Raw genomic sequence first — 19578 nt, 5'->3', positions numbered from 1 at the left:
CTTTTGGTCAAAAATGCAAAAGGTCCTGCCACCTTGCTGTATGAAGTGCACGTAGTACAGAGGGTGAGGTCGTGGTCATATATCGTCTGTGCCGTTGCCAAGCTCTGAAGCCTTTCCCGCGTGCAAGGCACACTTCCGAAGAGAGAATCGCTTTGTTTCCACTGATTTGTTCTGGTGGGGCATGGGCTGCAGGAGTGTTATTGTGTGTTACGCGTGTAAGTACCTAACTCGATTTGAGTGCAGACTGTCCTTTGCAGTGAGGTGCAGTCACAGCTCAGGAGGGAGGATGCAGACCTGGTGTGTGGGTCCCTCTTCCTGGGCCGTATGGCCTCAGCGCCAGCTCCTCGGATAACTCGGCACAGCCTGGCATTTGAGTTGGACAAATCTGCTGGGTCCCAGACGCGAGGCAGGGGTCACCAAGATGTGACAAGGTCTCCCCATGTGTTGTCAGAAGCCATGTGGCAGAAATTCACTGTTGAGAAGGGAAAGGCTCTCCCTCTCCCCACTTGGTACTAATCATGGAGAACAATGCTGGCTGCTTTGCAAAATATTAGTACTGCTGCACAAAATCTGGGCCTCTGCTTATGGCCTGCTGAGTCAGACTTGTTTACTTCATTGAAGTATTAATCTCTGTCTCTGATTGGCAGTCAACAACTCCAGGCTCCAGGCTTAATAGAATTCAAACTGTAGATTACGCAGTTTTGCTGAAAATATGAAGCTTCTATCGCACTTGGAATGATGTATTCTCCCTCACTCCCCTTTGGTTTGTTTTTCAGGGCTGAGGTTAAGATAGATAATTAATGCCTCCCACCCCAAGCTTTGTCTTTTAATTTAAGAATTTTCTTTAGCATCTGCCAGAATCTTCTGCATGCTCCTGAGAGGTTAAGCAATGAAAGAGCCATTAAATTAACTTCAGCCATTAATTTTTTTCAGTAGGATGAAATAGCACTTCAGTATATCGAATAGTTTCTGGTGTATTTTATTTCATATCATGGCAAAGAAAAGAAATGTAAGAAGAAGAGGCTGGTTTTCTGTTCGCAAGAGAGGATGGTGAGTGAGGAGGCCTGTCTTCTGGTCCTGTGGCTTACTTCTGTGTTAGCAAGAGGTAGGACACGAGGACTGGATCCTGTGTTAGCAAGTAAGACATGAGGAGCAGATCAGTGTAGTGAAACAGTTATTGCCAAAGGCCTGATGTCCACACTATGCAGTTGGGAAGATAGTGGGGAGAGGTTTAGCTATACTTCACTAATATATCACTTTCCTCAGAAATACTTTGCTATTGCCTGTAAAGTCTTTTGTGAGAACAAAGCAGTGTCAAGCTCTGTTACGCTGTTCTTTGATGTGTTGTGAGGTCCATAAATGCTGTCACTGGTGAGTCAGTCCTGGCCGGGGCTCTGATCACTCTCCTGCTAAGCAGTCTGTCCAATTCTCCATGCTGTGCACTTGCCACTCCAAAAAACCCATATGCTCTTTTCACAGGCATAACTCCCCCACTTCAAAAACCGTATATCTTAGATTTTTCTAAGAAATACATGAAAACAAATCATTACAAAATCTCTTGGAATGGTCTCTCCAGCAAACTGCACGTACACCTGCTGAAAAGTCCCAAACAGTAGCAGCAGGATTGGCTTATGTGTCAGACACACAGCAAAGGAAAAATGGTCGGTCTCAGAGTGTCTTGAATTAGTGATTCCACATAGAATTTATGGTGATTTATAGAGTACCAGCTAGTGAGGCTGAAATGTCACTGCTGCATTGAAAGTTCATATGCCTCTTGCCTTTCTAGTTGTTCTACTTCTGTGTGCATCTGATCTCAATGTTCTAGCAGATCATAAAGATCCTCAGTCTTTTGCAATTGTATCATATAGCTGTCAATTCACAGACTTGACAACTTTCCTGCTTTTGGCAATAGACTGTTTCTTTTAGTGCCAATATATTGCACTACTGGGTTTTGGGACAGATGGTAGTTGGAGCTGCTGAATGTCGGGAGGTTCTGGAGAAACTCAAAGATGCATTTATGGATCAACCCTGTTGTGCATGCACTGGAAGCCCAGTGCTACAGCTGTGTTAGATTACCTGTGTGCATGATGGATGGACTACATGTATGAAGACAGTTTGCCTGAGCCACAGTTGGTTTGCAGTATGTCATTTACAGATCAATTATATATGTGTACTGGGTAGGGCATGTAAGATTTGCCAGTGATGTGAGCTGCTTCTTGATATTATTTCTGCTTACGCATCACTTTAGTTAATAATTCTTCATAAATGATATATGTAAAGTTAGGTATATATTTCAAACCCAAGAATAAGTAAGGACCATCTGAATCGGTTGTACAAGTCTGTAGAGTAACTGTTCTCATCACTTCTGTCTGAATAAAATAATGATTGGAAAATCCACTTTTTACTCGATTTCAATTTTGGTATAGGTGCCCAATATGCAATTGCTTGGAGAAGAATGTTGTTGCCACCATACCAGAATGCTATATTTTAATAGCGTGGAGATATTTTTAAAATCTCAGTATATGCTTGGGATTCATTTCGTTCATCTAAGTATAAGCATTGAACTTTAGTTGTTCTAGATGCCTCTGTAGTTAGTAGAAAGGCATTTCTCAAGAGAGACTCCTCCCATCCTAAGCTATGTCTCCAAAATTATTTGTGCAAATAGCCCCTGGCCATTGACCATGTCTCTGTAGGGAGCCTGAACAATTCATTCAGATGGGTTAAGTCAGCTGCAGATGGTGAAAGCCATGAAATCAGATATGATGAAATTCCAAACTCTTCGCAGACTGTGAGCGTTATGCCTGATGATCAATCTATTCAGCATGATTCTCCTTATTTAAAGAATTATTTCATGTTATTATTTTTCCACTCTGTGGGTAACTGCTTTAACAAAAGTTGTGGAGAGACCTCACCACAGCTTTAGATACTGCTCAGCAGGTTGTTCTCTTCTATTGTCTTACATGTATTATTTTTGTCTTCTTTAGTCTTCTGGTACCAGTATCACAGTGGATATTGCTGTCATGGGAGAAGCACATGGGCTCATTACAGACCTTCTGGCAGATCCTTCGCTGCCCCCCAACGTGTGTACTTCACTGAGAACAGTGAGCAACCTGCTTAATACGCAGTTAACCTTCCAGGCCATCCACAAGCCAAGGGTGAACCCTTTGGTGTCCTTCAGTGAGAACTACACCTGCTCCGACTCAGAGGAGTGTCCGGAGAAAGGAGAGAAACTAGCTATTCCCAAGGTGAGTACTGGACCCTGTCTATCATCTTCTAACTTGGCTCTCCCTGAAGAGGCAGCACTGGACTAGTGGGAGATGTCACTGGGCTTTTTGTTTGCTTCAGATTAACATCTTATGCACTAATCATACTCTACTATGAAAGGACAGCTAAGTAGACTGTTGGTGTCATAGTAGGACGATTCCCGTGTATCCTTCAACTCATGGCCAGGTTAACTTTGGTTCAGGCATCTTTAGAAGCTGATGTTTGACACAGGATAGCTCACATAGATGGTGTGCGTATTTCCTCACAGGTGTTGGCTGGAGCTTAAGAGAGAAAAAATAATAGGGAGCAGAGCAAGCAAAAGCCTTTCAGCATCCAGGTTCACCAGTCTGCCCCATTACTTCTCACGCAGAAATTCCCTTCCCACTCAAAAGATTTGAGCCACTGTATGTGGGGTGACTATCCTACTCAATGAGCAGTGAGGAATTAAATAGTAATATGAGGGACCTTTTTGCCCACTTTGAGGATTGGCATTTGAAATTATGTATGAATTTCAGTCTCCTCTTCCTTCCCTTAGCTAGAGGTGTGAAACCTATCTAAGTCGATGAAAAAGTCTCTATTGATGACCTCCAGGTGCTTTGGATCAAGTTTAAAATGTTGTATACCAAACAAACAAAAAAGATCACCACAATACTTAGTATGACAAATATTGTGAGCTCATGAGAAGTAGTCTTGAGAAGAAAAAGAAGACTGAACCAAAAAAATACATATATTACTGCCTTGACAGATGGCTTTATGAATACTTAGGAATCCGACAGGAAATAACCAGTGGTAACCACCCACATTTAGAAAGTGAACAACTAGAAAGAACATATCAGCTTTGAAGTAGTTTGAATTGTAGGTTCGTTGCTAATTAGCTGTCCTGCGAGGCTTACATTTCACTTCTGAAACGAAACCAAAATACTTTTGTACTGCAGTCTCCCTTGTAAAATTAAATATAGGCAGAGTACGTTGCACAGGTGAATGCTTTTAACAGTTCAAATGGCACAGCCAGCATTCATTCCAGCATTTCCCAGCATCTGAACTGCAACACTTGTGATTCTTTTTTTAATATATTTTAGTGTGATGATAATTATTACCCTGCCTATGGAGCAGCTGTATATATGAAATGGATGTTCACAGGTTTTTAAGCACATTTTCCAGTTTATTTTAGTGCACATGTCTATAATGGCTGTACTGTAGGCTCTGAGGGGAAAAGTTAAGTGGAGGAACACTGCCATCGCATGAGCAAACACAGTGAACAGATACCAGTTTGCTGTTGCATAATACCTAGTGAGGAGAACAGAAATGAAGGATGAAGAAATGAGCTAATGCTACAGAGAACTAATTTGACTGAAGAATTCACTGACCTAAATGTATTACGGTTCATAAAACTAATAGTTTGCAGTCCTTTATTTAAGTGTCTAAATATAGATGTAGGGTCTTTACCTTAAGCATCTGACTGAGCATTTTGGGTAAGGAGATAGTATGTTAACATATTTATCTGTAAGTTTGAGCTTCAGAACCACAAGTGTCTTCCATCTCATCTCTCTTCACTCTCTGGCAAAGTCAAAGCTCTCTGTCATGGAGACGTATTTATTTTAGTTCTTAACTATAAACACTTCATGAGAACTATAAGAGAAACATCTTACAAAATTATAGCATCTGCAACAGCAAATCTGGATCCACAAAGACTCTCTATCATCATCCTTTATTATCTCTGCCTTCAAAAATTCAGAAAAACAATGTGAGCCCCATTAGTGGAGAAAAGGAAGAGTCAGGTGAAAGAAAAATGCAGGGTGGTCAAGAAAAATCTGCTGTAAACAGTGATGCTTTCTCTAAGCTTTTCAGGAGACATCATATGCCAGAGCATGAAAATTTTATTTCAGTTGGCGATCTCTGGATCGTAGATATAGCAGGAAAAAAAGTTGGAGCTCCCTTCCTTTACTTTTCTTATAGCCTTTCTTGCCTTGAATCTCTGATTCTGAGCTTTCATGCCAGTTTAAATCACAGAATAGTTGAGGTTCAAAGTACATCTGGAGATTGTCTAGTCCAGTCCCTCAACTCAAGCAAGTTGAGCCTGGAGCAGGTTTCTTTAGGCTCAACCTAGAGCAGGTTGCTCAGGAGGATGTCCAGCTGGGTTTTGAGTATCTCTGTGGATGTAGACTCCACAGCCTCTCTGGACAACCTCTTTCAGTGTTCAATCATCCTCACAGTGAAAAATATTTTCTTACATTTAAATGGAATTTCTTGTATTTCAATTTGTGCCCCATTGCTTCTTGTCCTGTCATTGGACACCACTAGAAAGAGCCTGGCCTCATCTCCTTTGCACCCTCTCTTCAGGTATTTATATCCATTGGTAAGATCTCCCCTGAACATTCTCTTCAGGCTGAGGAATCCCAGCTCTCTCAGCCTTTCCTTTTATGAAAGATGCTCCAATCCCTCAGTCACCTTTGTGGCCCTGATGACTAGTTTAAGTGCCTTTGGCCACATCATGTAAGACCAAAATTTTTAAAAAGCAGAACCAACATTGGCTGACTCCAGTGAGAGCTCCAAGTGTTGAACATCTGTGGCTACGGGGCTGTGGATATATACCTTTTTTTAAACTTGAAATAGGGAGGATGGTCCAGACCCTCCAAGCATTTAAAGCACTGCCTGTGTTGATTTGAATAGAAGGTAGGCACCATAATACCTGGTTGAATTGAGATTTAAGGTACCTCACTAGGTGTTGTCAGGCAAAATTAATCAGATGGAAATATTTTTGTTCTTCATGTTTAAAGTTTTTGTAAGCCTATATAAACTCTAAGCAACCGATTTCTCTCTAGCGCTTACGGAGGAGCTTGCCTCCAGGACTGCTGAGACGGGTGTCCTCAACTTGGACCACAACAACATCAGCGACAGGATTACCTACGCTAGAGCCAGCTCCCGTAAGAAGGGATCGCAGTGCCAGCATCAAGCCTCATGAGTCATGTTCATCCAGGTTACAAATTACCTCTTCTCTCTTTTACGTCTCTCTTTCAGCAAATTTATTTGGTTCTGTGTGATGATGTCCCTCATTTAAAAATGCTGACTCCCAAGTGTGTTAGAACTACTTCTTCATGTTTCTCTAAATTGGGTTGCCAAAGAAGTGGCATTCCCAATTTTAGTCAGATTATGCCAAAACTATTCCTATTATTGGGAAGCAAAATAAAAAATAAAAAAAGGAAAAAAAATATATTTGTGCTAACGAAGTAGAGAATTGCACAATAACATTAGAAACAAGGCAAGATATCTGGTTAAAGTCTTCTTGATGTGCAGCGGTTTCCTCTGTGGGTATTGCCCAGCCAAGAAAAAATTCTAACAAGTAACCCAACCTCTGAACATCACTTCTAAGAACACACCTAGTGACATGGCCCTGTCATTAAACCAGTTCATAAATCACTTCTCCATCCTCTAGATACTAACTTCCAGAACACAAACCCTGATTTTAAGTGGACCCTCCTAAAATACACAATTTTCCGGTTTTCTGTCCATAGAAATGGAGTATCATCAGACTGTACAGCACTGTACATGCCCTGCATCCCATGTACACACTTAGTTCCAGAATATAAGAAGTGCTTAGGGCTCCCTGAATGAACTTATGCAAATGCAATACCAGCGTAAATAAAAACCATTGAGTTAGATAAGTCAAAAAGTGATTTAGTGCAGAGAAGAAAGTAGATGTGTTACCATTGGGGAAAAAAAAAAAGGTGTAATCTAGGAGTAAAATTACAAAGAAAGATTTGCTAGTAGAGGTTGAAAGCAAAGCTGAAAATGAAATGAGCAGTGTAAAGTTTTCGTGCAGGATGGTTGCTGGACTTTCCCTAATTTTAAGCACTGCAGTGGAACGCTTCTTTCCTATTGACCACAGAGTTTAGTTTCTGGGATTCAGAATCCCAGCTGTCCCATCCTTAATCCCAACTGTCTCATCTAGTTAAAAGGCTTTTCCTAATTTGCCACAAGAAGCAAATACACACAGCTGTTTTGTTGGCGTGCAGACTGAATCCCACTTTTATTAATGATATATTTACTTATTTAAGATGACCCATATTTTCAAGGGTTCTGTAAGCAAGTGCTGGTACTGGAAGAGTCACAACTACAATGCAATAATTAATAAAGCCTTGAAATGAATTTCAGCAAAATCACTGGAGGAATTGTGAATTATTTGTTTGTCTTGTCTGGAAAAAGAGTTCTGGATTCAATCATGACACATACAGTTTAAAGTTATGTTCATATAGTGCATCATAGAAACAGAGCACTAGATCTGCAAAGACATTTGCATAGGCTGAGGTACCTACCTACTCCATTTTGTGCCCAAACCAAAATTTAGTTCCAGTTTCCTAAAGCACATCCCTGAAAGTCGTTCAGAGTCACCCAGAACCACACGAGTTGTCACTATTCTGAAGAGATGGGTTTTTACCTTATGGCTGTAGTCCCTCATGACTGACTATAGGAGTTAGGTATTCCTTGCTCACTCTGTCCCTGAGCCAGTATCATACAATACATAGTCCTCCCATGAAACAGAGAGAAGTTGTGTCCACTCAGCTGCTTACAGCCAGCAGCTGGTTGCTTTAGAGCATTTGCAGAGCCCTACCCTAATAAAGTTGGTTCTCTGCCTGAGGGTGTTCAGACTTAGGTACCTTGCATTTTGGGACTTCTGTGCTACCAGATGGCCTGAGGTGAGCTGCATTTAACCCTCCACAAGGGCTGTGGCAGATAATCCAGTAGCAGCCAGTGAAGGAAGGAGTTGAATGAATGTTAGTCTTGCGGGAGGAGCGCTCATCTGTGAGAAGATAGACTTGGGTTCCAGGCACTGTTAACTATGATATGTTGCATAGCTATTTCAACAGGATTTCCTCCTTTCTGGCTCCATGAATATTTTTCTGTCCTACTCAGAAAAGAGCAGAGCCTTCAAAGGAGAGGCAGAGGGCAGTCAGTCATGCAGCCTGGTAGCTACAATGCCACCCTCTGAGGATAAAGTTCAGGTCCCCTCCCCACCTCAGCCAGTGCTACCATCTTTGAGGTGGTGGATGAGGAGGGAGTGTGGAGACATGCTTTGCTATGGGGAAAGGAAGAGCAGAGCAAAAGCACCTAATTCAAGAAGAGAATTCAGAACCGTGATATCAGAAGACTGCAATTCAATTTTTCTGCAATTCAAAATCTGGTTCTGGTAGTAGAGAAAAAGATAAGACCTGAGAAGGCCCGACATCACCAGTGTTTGCTGTTGGATAGCCTGGGTGAATGCAGCCCCAGAGATCTGCCTTGGTCAGCCTTTCTTCCAGATACATAAACCTTTCCCATAGAAGAGGCTCTCATGCAAGGCACCTAAGTGCTCAAGGCAGCGTGCAGAGTGCACTGAATGTCTGGTGCAAGAAAAATACATGGTTAGCCAAAGCTCCCTTTGTGAGGAGTTCCATGTATCTCAGTAAAAGTAAATATAAAGAAGTTATAACCAAATGGAAATGTTCTTTAGTCACTGGCCTGTGGTTCCCAGGGTGCATTTGATTTACACTGTTGATCCCAGACTCTCACGTAGTATGTAAGCATCCTAAGATGGGAATCAGAGGGAGAAGGAGAGCAATTAAATATTATTGTTGGTCCTTTTCTACGGTTATTATATAACTCTGCATGATGAGCCAACTAAGCAGGCTATCAATTCTTCCTACGTTTAATGTCACCAATTGGATAATTATAGCTCTGTCAAGCCTCACAGCCTACTGTTTGCAGTTCTTCTTTTACAGTAGGAGAAACAATGTGTATTCCAGAAAGTGGAAAAATGAATCCTGTAAGTCTAGCTTTAAAAATTTTGGCAGACAAATACAGATTTGCTTTCAAGCAAAAGAATTGTGAACTGAAGGGAAAAAAAAATAATCTTGATTATCTGCCACTTCCCCTGTACCAAATTCAAGGACACCATAGGTCACAGAGAAAGAAACATTTCATGGCTTGAAGGGTAGGAGAGCGGAAATGACACTGGAATTGCCCGGTGGCAGATTCTGCAGTCACAAAATCTGCAACTTGTTCTTCACAATCTGGGACATCACCTCTAGATTTCTATAGTCACATATTTGCAAAAATCTCCCTTAAATCTCTGTTTAAGATTAGTAATCCTGTATTCTTCCAACTCCATGTCACTAAACTGGTAAAACATGGTCCTCTTATAGCTTCAAATGATTTGGGAAAAACAATAGATCTTCCACATTCCTTCCTTCAGTCAATTCTATGTCCACTGGTTCTCCCTTAAGAAGTCAAAGAATGTGTTTTGGGAGTTTTTGGTTTGGTTTGGTTTTTCTTTACAGTGGGCCAGTGTGTTACATTCTTCCTGTCAATTAAAAAACAAAACCACAAAACAAAACAAACAAAATAATTAAAAAAACAGCTGGATTCTTTCTTTCTCTTACTTCATCACAGATTATAGGAATTCCAGCCAACAAGCAAATATTTTTGTACGTCGTGTTTGCTCTTCCAAAACAATTAGGTGTTTGTAGAGTTAAGACAATGTTACATGTTTTTTTTCCTTTCAGAATACTTTTTTTTCCCAAGTTTTTCTCAAGGTCAGCTAGGACTAGGCTGCTTTAAAAGGCTGTCTTCTGCCTTGCATGTCATCTCATCACTTGGATGTGAGGCTGTAAAGACAAATGTGGAGCTTGAGAGGCCTAGCGGACCTGTCCAGAGAAGTCATAGGCCTCATGATAAGAGCCAGCACTAAAACCCTGCAAGTGGCTGACATTTGATGAGTGTCGTTCGGGACAACAACGATAAATACAATTGTTTTGCTTTACAGAAGTATTTGGCCTCTTCTGGTACACAGTGATAGCCTGAAGGCTGAAAGCCTGTGCCCATCCTGGTGTAGGGGACCAGGACTTGTTCCACACACACACAGACGCATGCACCCTATTTTCCTTCAGTGAGTTTCTCTTGGATCAGTGACCGATGTCTTCAGGGTCTGTCAGTAGGACTTTTTTTGAGATGCAGCGTGCATTTCAGTTGGCTAGAGCATGAAGTGCTTCACCCAGAGCAGAGGCACACCCCTAGCAACAGCAATGCAGGGCTCTTCCGCACCTCTTCCAGCCTCCTGAGGAGCTCCTTCAGTGCCCCAAGAGTTACTGGGTATCTGCCCTTGGCGGTTGCAGCAGAGGAGTCAAGGAGACTGATTTTTCATTTACACTGAGAACTTCTGGCTCTTCTAAGGAGGCGTTAAAAGAGAATATAAATTTAACTTATTTCAAGTCAACTTTTAAGCCTCTTCGTACTATCAGAACAATATAGTGAAGACATCTTTGTATAAATAAAGTCAATAGGCCTCAGCACTGAAGGAAGTCCAGCTTTGGAGTGTCTGCATTGTAAATATTTTTGCTAAATACAATACTGAGCGCCTCACAAATAGCAGTTCAGCCAGCAGATAGATACTGTTTTCCTCGTCAGATTTTGTGCTATCTCAGTATTGCATACTTCTTGCTGTGGCTCCTAACTTCTTAACATCTGCCGTTGAGGCTTTTTACTGTGTTGAACAATGCTTGTTTGCACTCTGGTTTTGCAGCTCTGACTCCTGGAACAGCTCAATTCTGATGACAATCACGAAGAGCAGGTCCTTCTCCACCTCCTACGCCATGTCTTCTACCAACCACCTGAATGCCAAAAGGCAGAGCCGGCAAGGTGAGTGGGCATCCTTGGCTCTGTCAGGCTCGCTTAGCTGCTTCCCCGTGACTAGCACATTCAGCTCCTTTTAATTGCTGTCTAATCTGTGTCTTTTCTTATTTTTCCATCAGTATGAATGTAGTTATTTCTTTTATTTAAAAAAAACACCTGTGGCTTAAAATACTATAGCTCATAGCAATGCCATTGTAAATGTTTTGACTTTTATGATTTATAGAGGTTAGTCATGACATGATGCAGCAAGTGCAATACTAAATTGTGTTGTGATTTATATCTATGTAATTCCCTTGATTACAACAGGGCTGAGAACAGTGTTTTCTATAACATTTGTTAGATTAACTGTCTGTGTATATTGCCTGACTGAGATTTCCTGAAGCGCAACCTACATGATGCCATTCAGAGCTGTAGGCAGCAACTGACCTGTCTTACGCAAACATATCCAAGACAAAGCCATTATAACTCAGAGGTCTATCTCTGTATATTCATTATTGAGAAAGCCCAGCTAGTTCTTACTGATTTTTAGAGATGAGAAATATGGGGCTTTTTACTCAGCTTTTTAATTTTTAAAAAAATTACTCTTGTTTTAACTGAGGGAAAGAAATTGAGAAGGTGACTTCTTAATTGACAATGAAATGGGCGATATGAAAGCCATGAAGCAATCTTAATCCACAGTAATGTGGTTCTCTTCCCTGTACAAATGCAGGATAAAGTAATGTTCACCCATGCTTTAACTTGCAATTCAAAATGATCACAAGGACTTCCTTTTTTAAATCAGTCTGTTTTTTTTCCCCAAACATATAATAATGCTGAGATAATGTTACTCAGAGATACTGGCCACCCAGACATTAGATGGAAATTGATAGACGCCTGAGGCCTGACATTGGAAAAGTCAGAGAATCCTAACTTGGATGGGTTTGAAGATATGGCTGCACAATTATTCTGCATATCTAGCACTGTCATATCACATCTCCTTTTCAAACTGAAGAGTTTATTTCATCTCTTCTTGTACAGAAGCTGCTTTGTTATACTACGGTGAAGATTAAGTAATACAATATTATCTTAAAAGGTAATAGACACGCAGGCAAATGAATAAAATTGAACCTGGAAAATAATGGAGATACAGTACCAAGAATCCAGGAATTTGTTTTAAAACAAAATAAATCCAACTTAGAGTTATGATTTTCAGAGATTGACCCATTAATTTGAAAGGGGTGTGTGTGTATAATATTCTATACTTGGAAAACAAGACTTACCAACCCCATCAGTCACTTTTACGTTTAGTCTCTTCTGCTTCCAGAGAGTGTTAATAGTCATCTCTGTTGCCCAAATACATGAGGTCCCCCATGATGAAGGGAGAGTTCCATTCCATCACAAGCAATTCCTAGGGGCACTGATTGACAGGAGTAAAAATTTTGGCTCAGCATTTTGTGCAAAAGATTGAAATTTTGATGTTTTAGACTGTTTAGAGTCATGCATTTTTAATTATGATTTGTTTTCACATTCCAGCTAAAGAACTGCTTCAATTTGCACTAGTTAATACAAATCAGACTTTTATATATTAGCTCCATTGGCATTATATAATAATTCTTGGTAGAAGTTGATCTAGCTAAATCTGTAAATCTGTTAATTTACAAAATGTGTCTTTAATTATGCATGAAACCATTAGCATTTTAAAATACTGCTAGCCATACCTATTTTGGCAAAATTCTGAGGTAAACTCAAGTGTTTTCATATGTAATTTCACATCACATTGAAGTTACTGTTTTATTTCTTCAACACTGCACATGTGTAAACATTCTGGAGGACCTAAGCAGATGGAGGTACTTAAAAAAAATTCTTCCTGTATTGTTATTCTTCTCTTATCTTGATTGTTCAAAATTCCTTGCTGTAGCAACATGTTTTCTCTCACTTTTGCCAATAAGGGGTTAAATGTGGGATTATTGAAAATAGGTTGGTGTTTTTCTGGTAAATTCATTTATTTTTGGTTACCTACCCTGGCAAATCACTGTTTCAAAAAAAAAAAATCCACAACCAAAAATATTTCAAGAGACAGGAGCCCAGACTAGCAGCAGAAAGCCAGGTGTGATTAGAAACATTATTGTGAAAATTGCTGTTTAAATTCCCAGGGCTTGCTTTAAATTGTTGAAAGATGACCATATATATATTGTATTCTCTAACAGTCGTGAAGATTACTTGGTAACATATAGCTTGAAGATAGATAAGAATCTAACTCAATCCCCTGTGCAACTTAACAGACTGTGAAATGGTTTTAAAGACATATTTTTGTTGGATGGAAGGCAGATATCTCAAAGGATTAGTAAATGTGAAACAGAGGCTTTCTGTGTTTTAAAGCAATTTCCCTATGTCATGGCCATCTGATAACTTTTCAATTACCCTGTAGGCTGTAGGTTTCTGATCTCAAGACTCGCATAATATTCTAGTTGCAGTCATTGAATTAAGACAGTAATACATACCACATGTTTGCTGAAGAAATATCCTAATCAAAACTTAGGAGATGTTGGATATCTCAAAATTACAGTTTAGTAACTGTCAGAGATTATTTTTAACTCTTGGATTGTCAACAGTAAATCATATTTTAACCTCATATCACAGTAAGTTGTTATCAGGAAAAACCACTGGAACTGTACACATATACCCTGCAAGGTTAGTATTTCATAAACTTAGATGAACATATTGCCTTATTCTACCATAATCTTTGTGTCTGGAATGCATTTAGATAGTGGGCACAATTCAAACATAAAACCAGTTAAAGTTTCTAAGCTCTTTATATCATTTGGCTTTGAAGAATGAACTGGGGCTGAGTTCCTACGAACTTTAGAAGGTAAGTCAGTTGACATGCATTTCCTTTTGAGATAGATTATGTTTGCTCCTCTGCACTTTATTGTGAATGGGACCTTTTTGTCTGACACTAGAAAATGTAAAGTGAATTCAAAAAGGAGGCGGCACTTTGTCTCAAACACTGGACTGGCTGATGCATTTCATCTTGGCAGTGGTGCTTAGATAGAATAAGGGGCAGAGAGAACTACATCTTGCTAGTGTTCACACATGTGGATATTGACAGTTTCTGATACACTAGCTCAGGAGTACAATACCATGTGGTACAGGTAAAGGTCACAAGTCTCCCATAGTGAGCAACAGATATTGAAGAATAAACTCAAGCTGCACAAGATCAAGGCCAAAATCTGTGAGGAATGCGGAAATGGCACCATAAGTGCAATATTTTATATTCATATAACGTATGACTACTAAAAATTGCTTTTTTGGTTTATTGTTAGTCTTCACACATGTAGAAATTCAGATTTGCTGGGAATGTGTGTAAGCCTTTCTTGTCCCTGCTTTACAGATGGAGACAGTAAAGCAAAGAGAAACTGCAGATGGGTCTGGGAACTGCCTATTTGGAGTTTGGTGCCTCTGTCACTAGAACATGTTGATACCAATAGTCATGCCACTAATATGTGCCTTTCATTTCATGCCTGCCAGTTGGTGCATCCTGCTCAACAGGGAGAATATGCTTCATATTTTGAGCCAGATCTTCAGCAGGTAGAAGTGGCTGATATTAATGGATCTTCATCTCTCTGTGACAGCCATGGGCTTGGCTCAGAGTGGAGGAGGGTTTTCTCTTATGTTTCTATTTGGAAGCTATGCTGGTACCTGCGCATCTCAAGAGGAGTATTTCTGCACAGTGAACTCATGCAACCATCTGCCACTTCTGTTAATTGACAAGACTCTTCTTTTCTCTTGCCAGGTATCCCACCGAATATTTCACCTCTCACCTCCCCATGCCATTCACCGATTCAGGGGACGCCTGCCACAAGTCCTACCGGAAAAACATCTTCCGTGTCATTTCCAGACTCTACAGATATTGACACCAAGCAAGGCTTAAAGCCACACAAAGTCTTAACTTCTACTCAGAGTGCACCTAGCCTGTCAGACCCTATTATCAGCCCTTCTGTCATCTGCAGCAGGTAAGACAGTAATTTGACATGCGTTGGAATCATTTCACGTTGTTCTCGCGAACAAGCTCTTTTAGCCCACGATACAAGTTTTCGTGATTTACTGCGGTATTGTGTATTGATATTTCACCATATCTAAGCAGTTCTTAGTATGAGAGTAATCGTGTAGATTGATGCTACAAAAGTGCAGGAGGTTAGCTACATTTACAGCTTTCGCGTGTGTCAGATGCACAGTCTGATTCATAAATAAATTCTTTGTCAATAACTTGCAGATCGCGAAGTTGGATTTCATGTTAACAACTTATGTTTCTCATGCCGTGCCCGTAACGTGAAGAGTTGCTTTCAGGTCACAGGCCAAGTCTTTCACAGCGAGCACCTCATGTTTGGTAGAAAAATCTGACTCGAGGGTTTAAAAGCTGCTGGCCTGTAGCCTTCTGATAAAGGTGTGCCAACAATGCCTGAAGACTATGTGATTTTGAGCACTCTCTCAGAAGGAGTGGATCCTGTCCTCCCTAGGCAGAGTCAGATTATGTAGCGTTGGGATTTTTTTTTTTCAGAAATCAACTGCAGCCGAGTTCTTTCTACTGCTAAGAGTTACAGTAACAGTGTAATTTCACACTTTAAAGTAGCCCGTTATTAGATTATGCAGATCTGCTCTGCAAAATAAGCATTTTGGAAAGAAAGTTGTTCTGCTGATCTTCTCAAAAAGGATTCAGTTAGATTACTGTGTCCAGTTCAGAATAGTGGGAAACACTGGTATTTAGAAGGCTGTTCCAGTGCAGTTTCAAGGTTACCTTACTCATTAGATGTTACTTTTGGTCATAGTAGTGAGTGATTTGTGATTATTGGCTAGCCAGTGGACAGCACATTATCTGAGGCTGGGTTAAATGTTACCAAGTTTGGCTGTCTTTGGAAATAGTTTTTTATTTATGGCTTCAGTCACGTGCCTTTGGATGTGTCTCGGTATGCTGTGTGCAGGGCTAGGAAGCGGGTGTGAGAAAGTCAAAATTGAGGTTGCGAGTTTACTCAAGGGAGTCATCCTCACCGGAGTTCAGACTAGCATCCTGACAGGCTTTTAGGTGACTAAGTAGAAACTAAGTGCCTTTAAAAGTTTTCCAAAGGTATTGCAAAACTGGGACTTGCAGTGATTTATTTGAAATGAAAATTATATTACACATAAGTAATATACCATAAACGTGCTACTGTGTTATTAAACTGTGCCTTTATTACTACTTCAACAAAATATTATTACTTTAACTAGTAACAATTATTTCTGGAAGCTTTCTATTAAAGAGAACAGTTAATAGTTGCATAAAAAATGTCAAAAAAAAAATCTGTGTAAGGTTGTTGTAGATAGTAATGAAATATATTTTCTTGATATGTGTAGACTTTGATTTCAATGTAATCATTGGTAAAATGCTCATTAGTTTTTATGTGGCTATTGTCTTATGTGATCTACATAGGTTGCGAAGCATATTTAGGTCCTTAATTTCCTTGTTTTCAAATGCTTAGCCTGTGTAGGTGTTACAAATAGTTACATTGCTGGCATAGACTTTGTTGTCCATTTGAAACAAGTACATTATTTCAAATATTGTGATGTAATGACTGCTAATAGAATTGGCATCCACAATTATCACAGTTCCTTTAATGTCCATTGAAAAATCATAAGCACTGTCACATTTCTAGCCATTAGTATATAGAGATGTCATATCCACAGATACAAGCTGAACTAACAGCACATAAATAATGCACCCCTTAGTAATGTAAGCACAATTAAAAAATAAAAAAGTTTAAAAAACCCAAACCAAAAGAAAAAACCCAAACCAAAAAAAACCCCCAAAGAAATTAAATGGCTTAGACAAGCTGAGAGAGTAAATTAACAAACACTGGAAATAAATCTTTTAAAGTTTGAGCTTTCACATTGTAGATTGCTAGTCTTCACAGCATGCAATCCCCTACATTTACTGCCAAAAAGCCTGCCTTGCTAGGAAATGCTACCAAGTCAGCAAACCTCTGCCACCACCAAACCAATCCCTTCCCTAACAACAACAAAAGAGGAAATGAACTCTTGATAGTTTAGTGCTTTAAATCAGATCCACCCAGGCAGTGGCATCAAGACAGCAGTTTTACTGTACTTTTTTTTTTTTTACTTACAAAGTGAAGAGTGGTAGGACAGCAGAGTTTGAAAACTGCTTTAAACAAGAACATACACCAGGTAACGTTGTTAAAAAAAGTTGTAAGTAATCATTTTTAATTCTGCTTAGTGGATAAGGCAGGAATCCTGTGGAAAAAATGGTAAACAATCCTGTGATTAAGAAGTATATTATAATGCCTGTACATGAAGGGGATTGAGTTAAAGTTGCCTGGGCACGATTAATTCTGACATAGAGCAGATTTCAAGTGTTCTACTAGGTAGCTCAGTAATTTTTTTTTAATATAGTGTTTTATGCAGACCATACATATTACGTCAGTGTGAGTTTGCATATGTTCTGGAAATAAAGAGGTACACTCATAATGACGCAAAAGTCTCATAGCATTACAACCAATCAAGGGCTTGCTTTCTCTTTTACTTTTACATTTTGCCTTGTTACCATTGACCTCATGGAAACCACAAGGAATGTGGGAGAGAGAAATTAATACATTTTTTTCATCTTGTTTATAGACCTGAGTGATACAAGATTTATTTGTTTGGCTATGCACTACAAGTATCATTGTATACAGATTTATATTTTAATTTAAAATTATTGCAGGTATTCATTATGTTTGCAGGGCATACCAAGCTCCAGAATTTGTTTTGGATGACCCAGTCAAAAGCTATCTGGCATAGGATTTCAGCCATTTTTATATGATGAACTTACACTCGTGCCAAGTTTCTAGTACAAAGTTTGACCAATCAAAATAATTTTGTAATAGTTGCTTTGCAAAGGCTGTTATATATGAGATACGCCACAAAATACTGACTCAAGCCAGAGAAAGAAATGTTAAAACGTCAGTTTTCTTGTACAGATTTGATATAGTACTTCTAAATGAGGCTTCAGATTTGTTAAGTTCTCTCATGTTTTCATGATATATCATTGTTCCTTCAGGTCCTAGACTCAATCATATTTGGACATTGTAATTTGAAGTGTTCCCGCTGGTATTGAATTCACGTTTAGGGCTTAAAGGGAATCACACACAAGGAATAAAGCATTTTAATGGAAGGGAAGAGCCAGTCATTCAGAAAGGCCATGATATTGTGATCCCTTCCACAATGTCTTTCTGTTCTGGGAATGATGAAGCAAACTCTGTCTTCTAGTTTCATTGCGAAATGTCTGGATGCCAGATCACTTCATGTTCTGTCCGAAACGCCCCCTTGGTTCTGACGTACTTGGTATGTTGTCACTGAAGTAATGGCAGAATACCTTTTTCCTCCTTAAGAGGAACGTATTCAAGTTTTAAACAATAAAAGGAGAGTAAAGCCACATTATGACTGTGTTAAAATTCAATTATATAAGATTGTATGGCACTCTGGCACATTTTCATAATTTTAGTTCACATTTATAGGGCAGCTGTAGTACAAATCCAGGGAATTTTTTTTGTACTGATAAACTTAGAGAATAAAGGTTTACTGTTGGCAACGCAGATTTAGCGGTGGTGGCCAGGTAATCCAAGGTCTTTTTGTATTTTTGTCTTTGTACATTCCTGACTTCCAATAAAACTTCAGCTCGCTCTTGTAATTTTGTCTGGAGAATGCACCCTGTACCATAGCTTATACTGGATGACATAATCTTACACTGTCAGCAGGAAATCATTTTACATAAGACTGTCTAATGCACATGGTTCTTTATATTGTGCATGTTTCTTGATGTATTTCAGCTGTGGCAGACCCTATAACCAAATAGAAGCTGGTGATGGGACACTAGATAGAAATGATGGTACCACACACACCCTGAACAGAACAGGTAATTCTTTGTCCATCAAAAACTCCTCATCCCTTAAAATTCAATAATTATTCATGGAAAGGGCAGATATGCCTGTCTGTCATAAAAGGAGAGCATACGTAGGTGAGACCATACAAATTGTCTTTGAGACTCCTTTCCTTTTTGTATGTACATGTGCAAAATGCTAATGAAGAATAGAGTTAAAATACAGAGGAAATATGGTTTCCCTCATCTAACCTAGTCAGTTCAAATAATAGTCCTCAAAATTTTTCTCACTCTTGAATCCCTGATCCCATTTTTTACACTCTGCAGGGTATAATCTTTAATGCCTTTGGACAGATTGTCCGACTTTGGACCCAGCCAAGCAGCACATATGTATTATGAGTCAGAGATCCTGTTGCTATTATTCAGAAGGTCACAGGATGACTTTCATGCAGTCCTTGCTGTTCACACAACAAGCTTTGTGATTTGTGTTGTAGATGATCCTGCGCAAGCCACTTCTGACTATGAGACCAACAACAGCGATAGCAGTGATATCGTGCAAAATGATGATGAGACAGATTGCTCCAAAGATCAGACGCAGAAGGGATCTGTCTGTAGGACGTACACACCCGAGACCATCATTCTGCATCCCTTGATACCACCTGAGGTAGCTTGTTAAAGTTCCACTTGCACAATAGACTCAGTGTATACTGACACTGGGGGGGGGGGGGGGGGAAAAAAAAAAAAAAAAAAAAAAACAACCCCCC

The 19578-nt window shown here is 39.6% G+C and overlaps 1 protein-coding gene across 1 annotated transcript in view; it reads left to right on the top strand.

The window, feature by feature from the left end:
• Nucleotides 1–19578, top strand: part of PDE3A (phosphodiesterase 3A, cGMP-inhibited) — a 93729-nt gene that overhangs the window by 48016 nt on the left and 26135 nt on the right. The window contains exons 2-7 of the mRNA XM_010566106.1: nucleotides 2985–3245; nucleotides 6087–6241; nucleotides 10820–10935; nucleotides 14702–14921; nucleotides 18765–18850; nucleotides 19309–19478. Of these exons, the coding sequence (XP_010564408.1) occupies nucleotides 2985–3245; nucleotides 6087–6241; nucleotides 10820–10935; nucleotides 14702–14921; nucleotides 18765–18850; nucleotides 19309–19478 (1008 nt within the window). The remainder of the gene's footprint in view (nucleotides 1–2984; nucleotides 3246–6086; nucleotides 6242–10819; nucleotides 10936–14701; nucleotides 14922–18764; nucleotides 18851–19308; nucleotides 19479–19578) is intronic.

This window comes from Haliaeetus leucocephalus, unplaced genomic scaffold (genome assembly GCF_000737465.1).
Source record: "Haliaeetus leucocephalus isolate CR32 unplaced genomic scaffold, Haliaeetus_leucocephalus-4.0 Scaffold206, whole genome shotgun sequence".
NCBI classification, from domain to species: Eukaryota; Metazoa; Chordata; class Aves; order Accipitriformes; family Accipitridae; genus Haliaeetus; species Haliaeetus leucocephalus.
The sequence above is the reverse complement of the archived record's forward strand: the minus strand, read 5'-3'. Positions and strand labels throughout refer to the sequence as shown.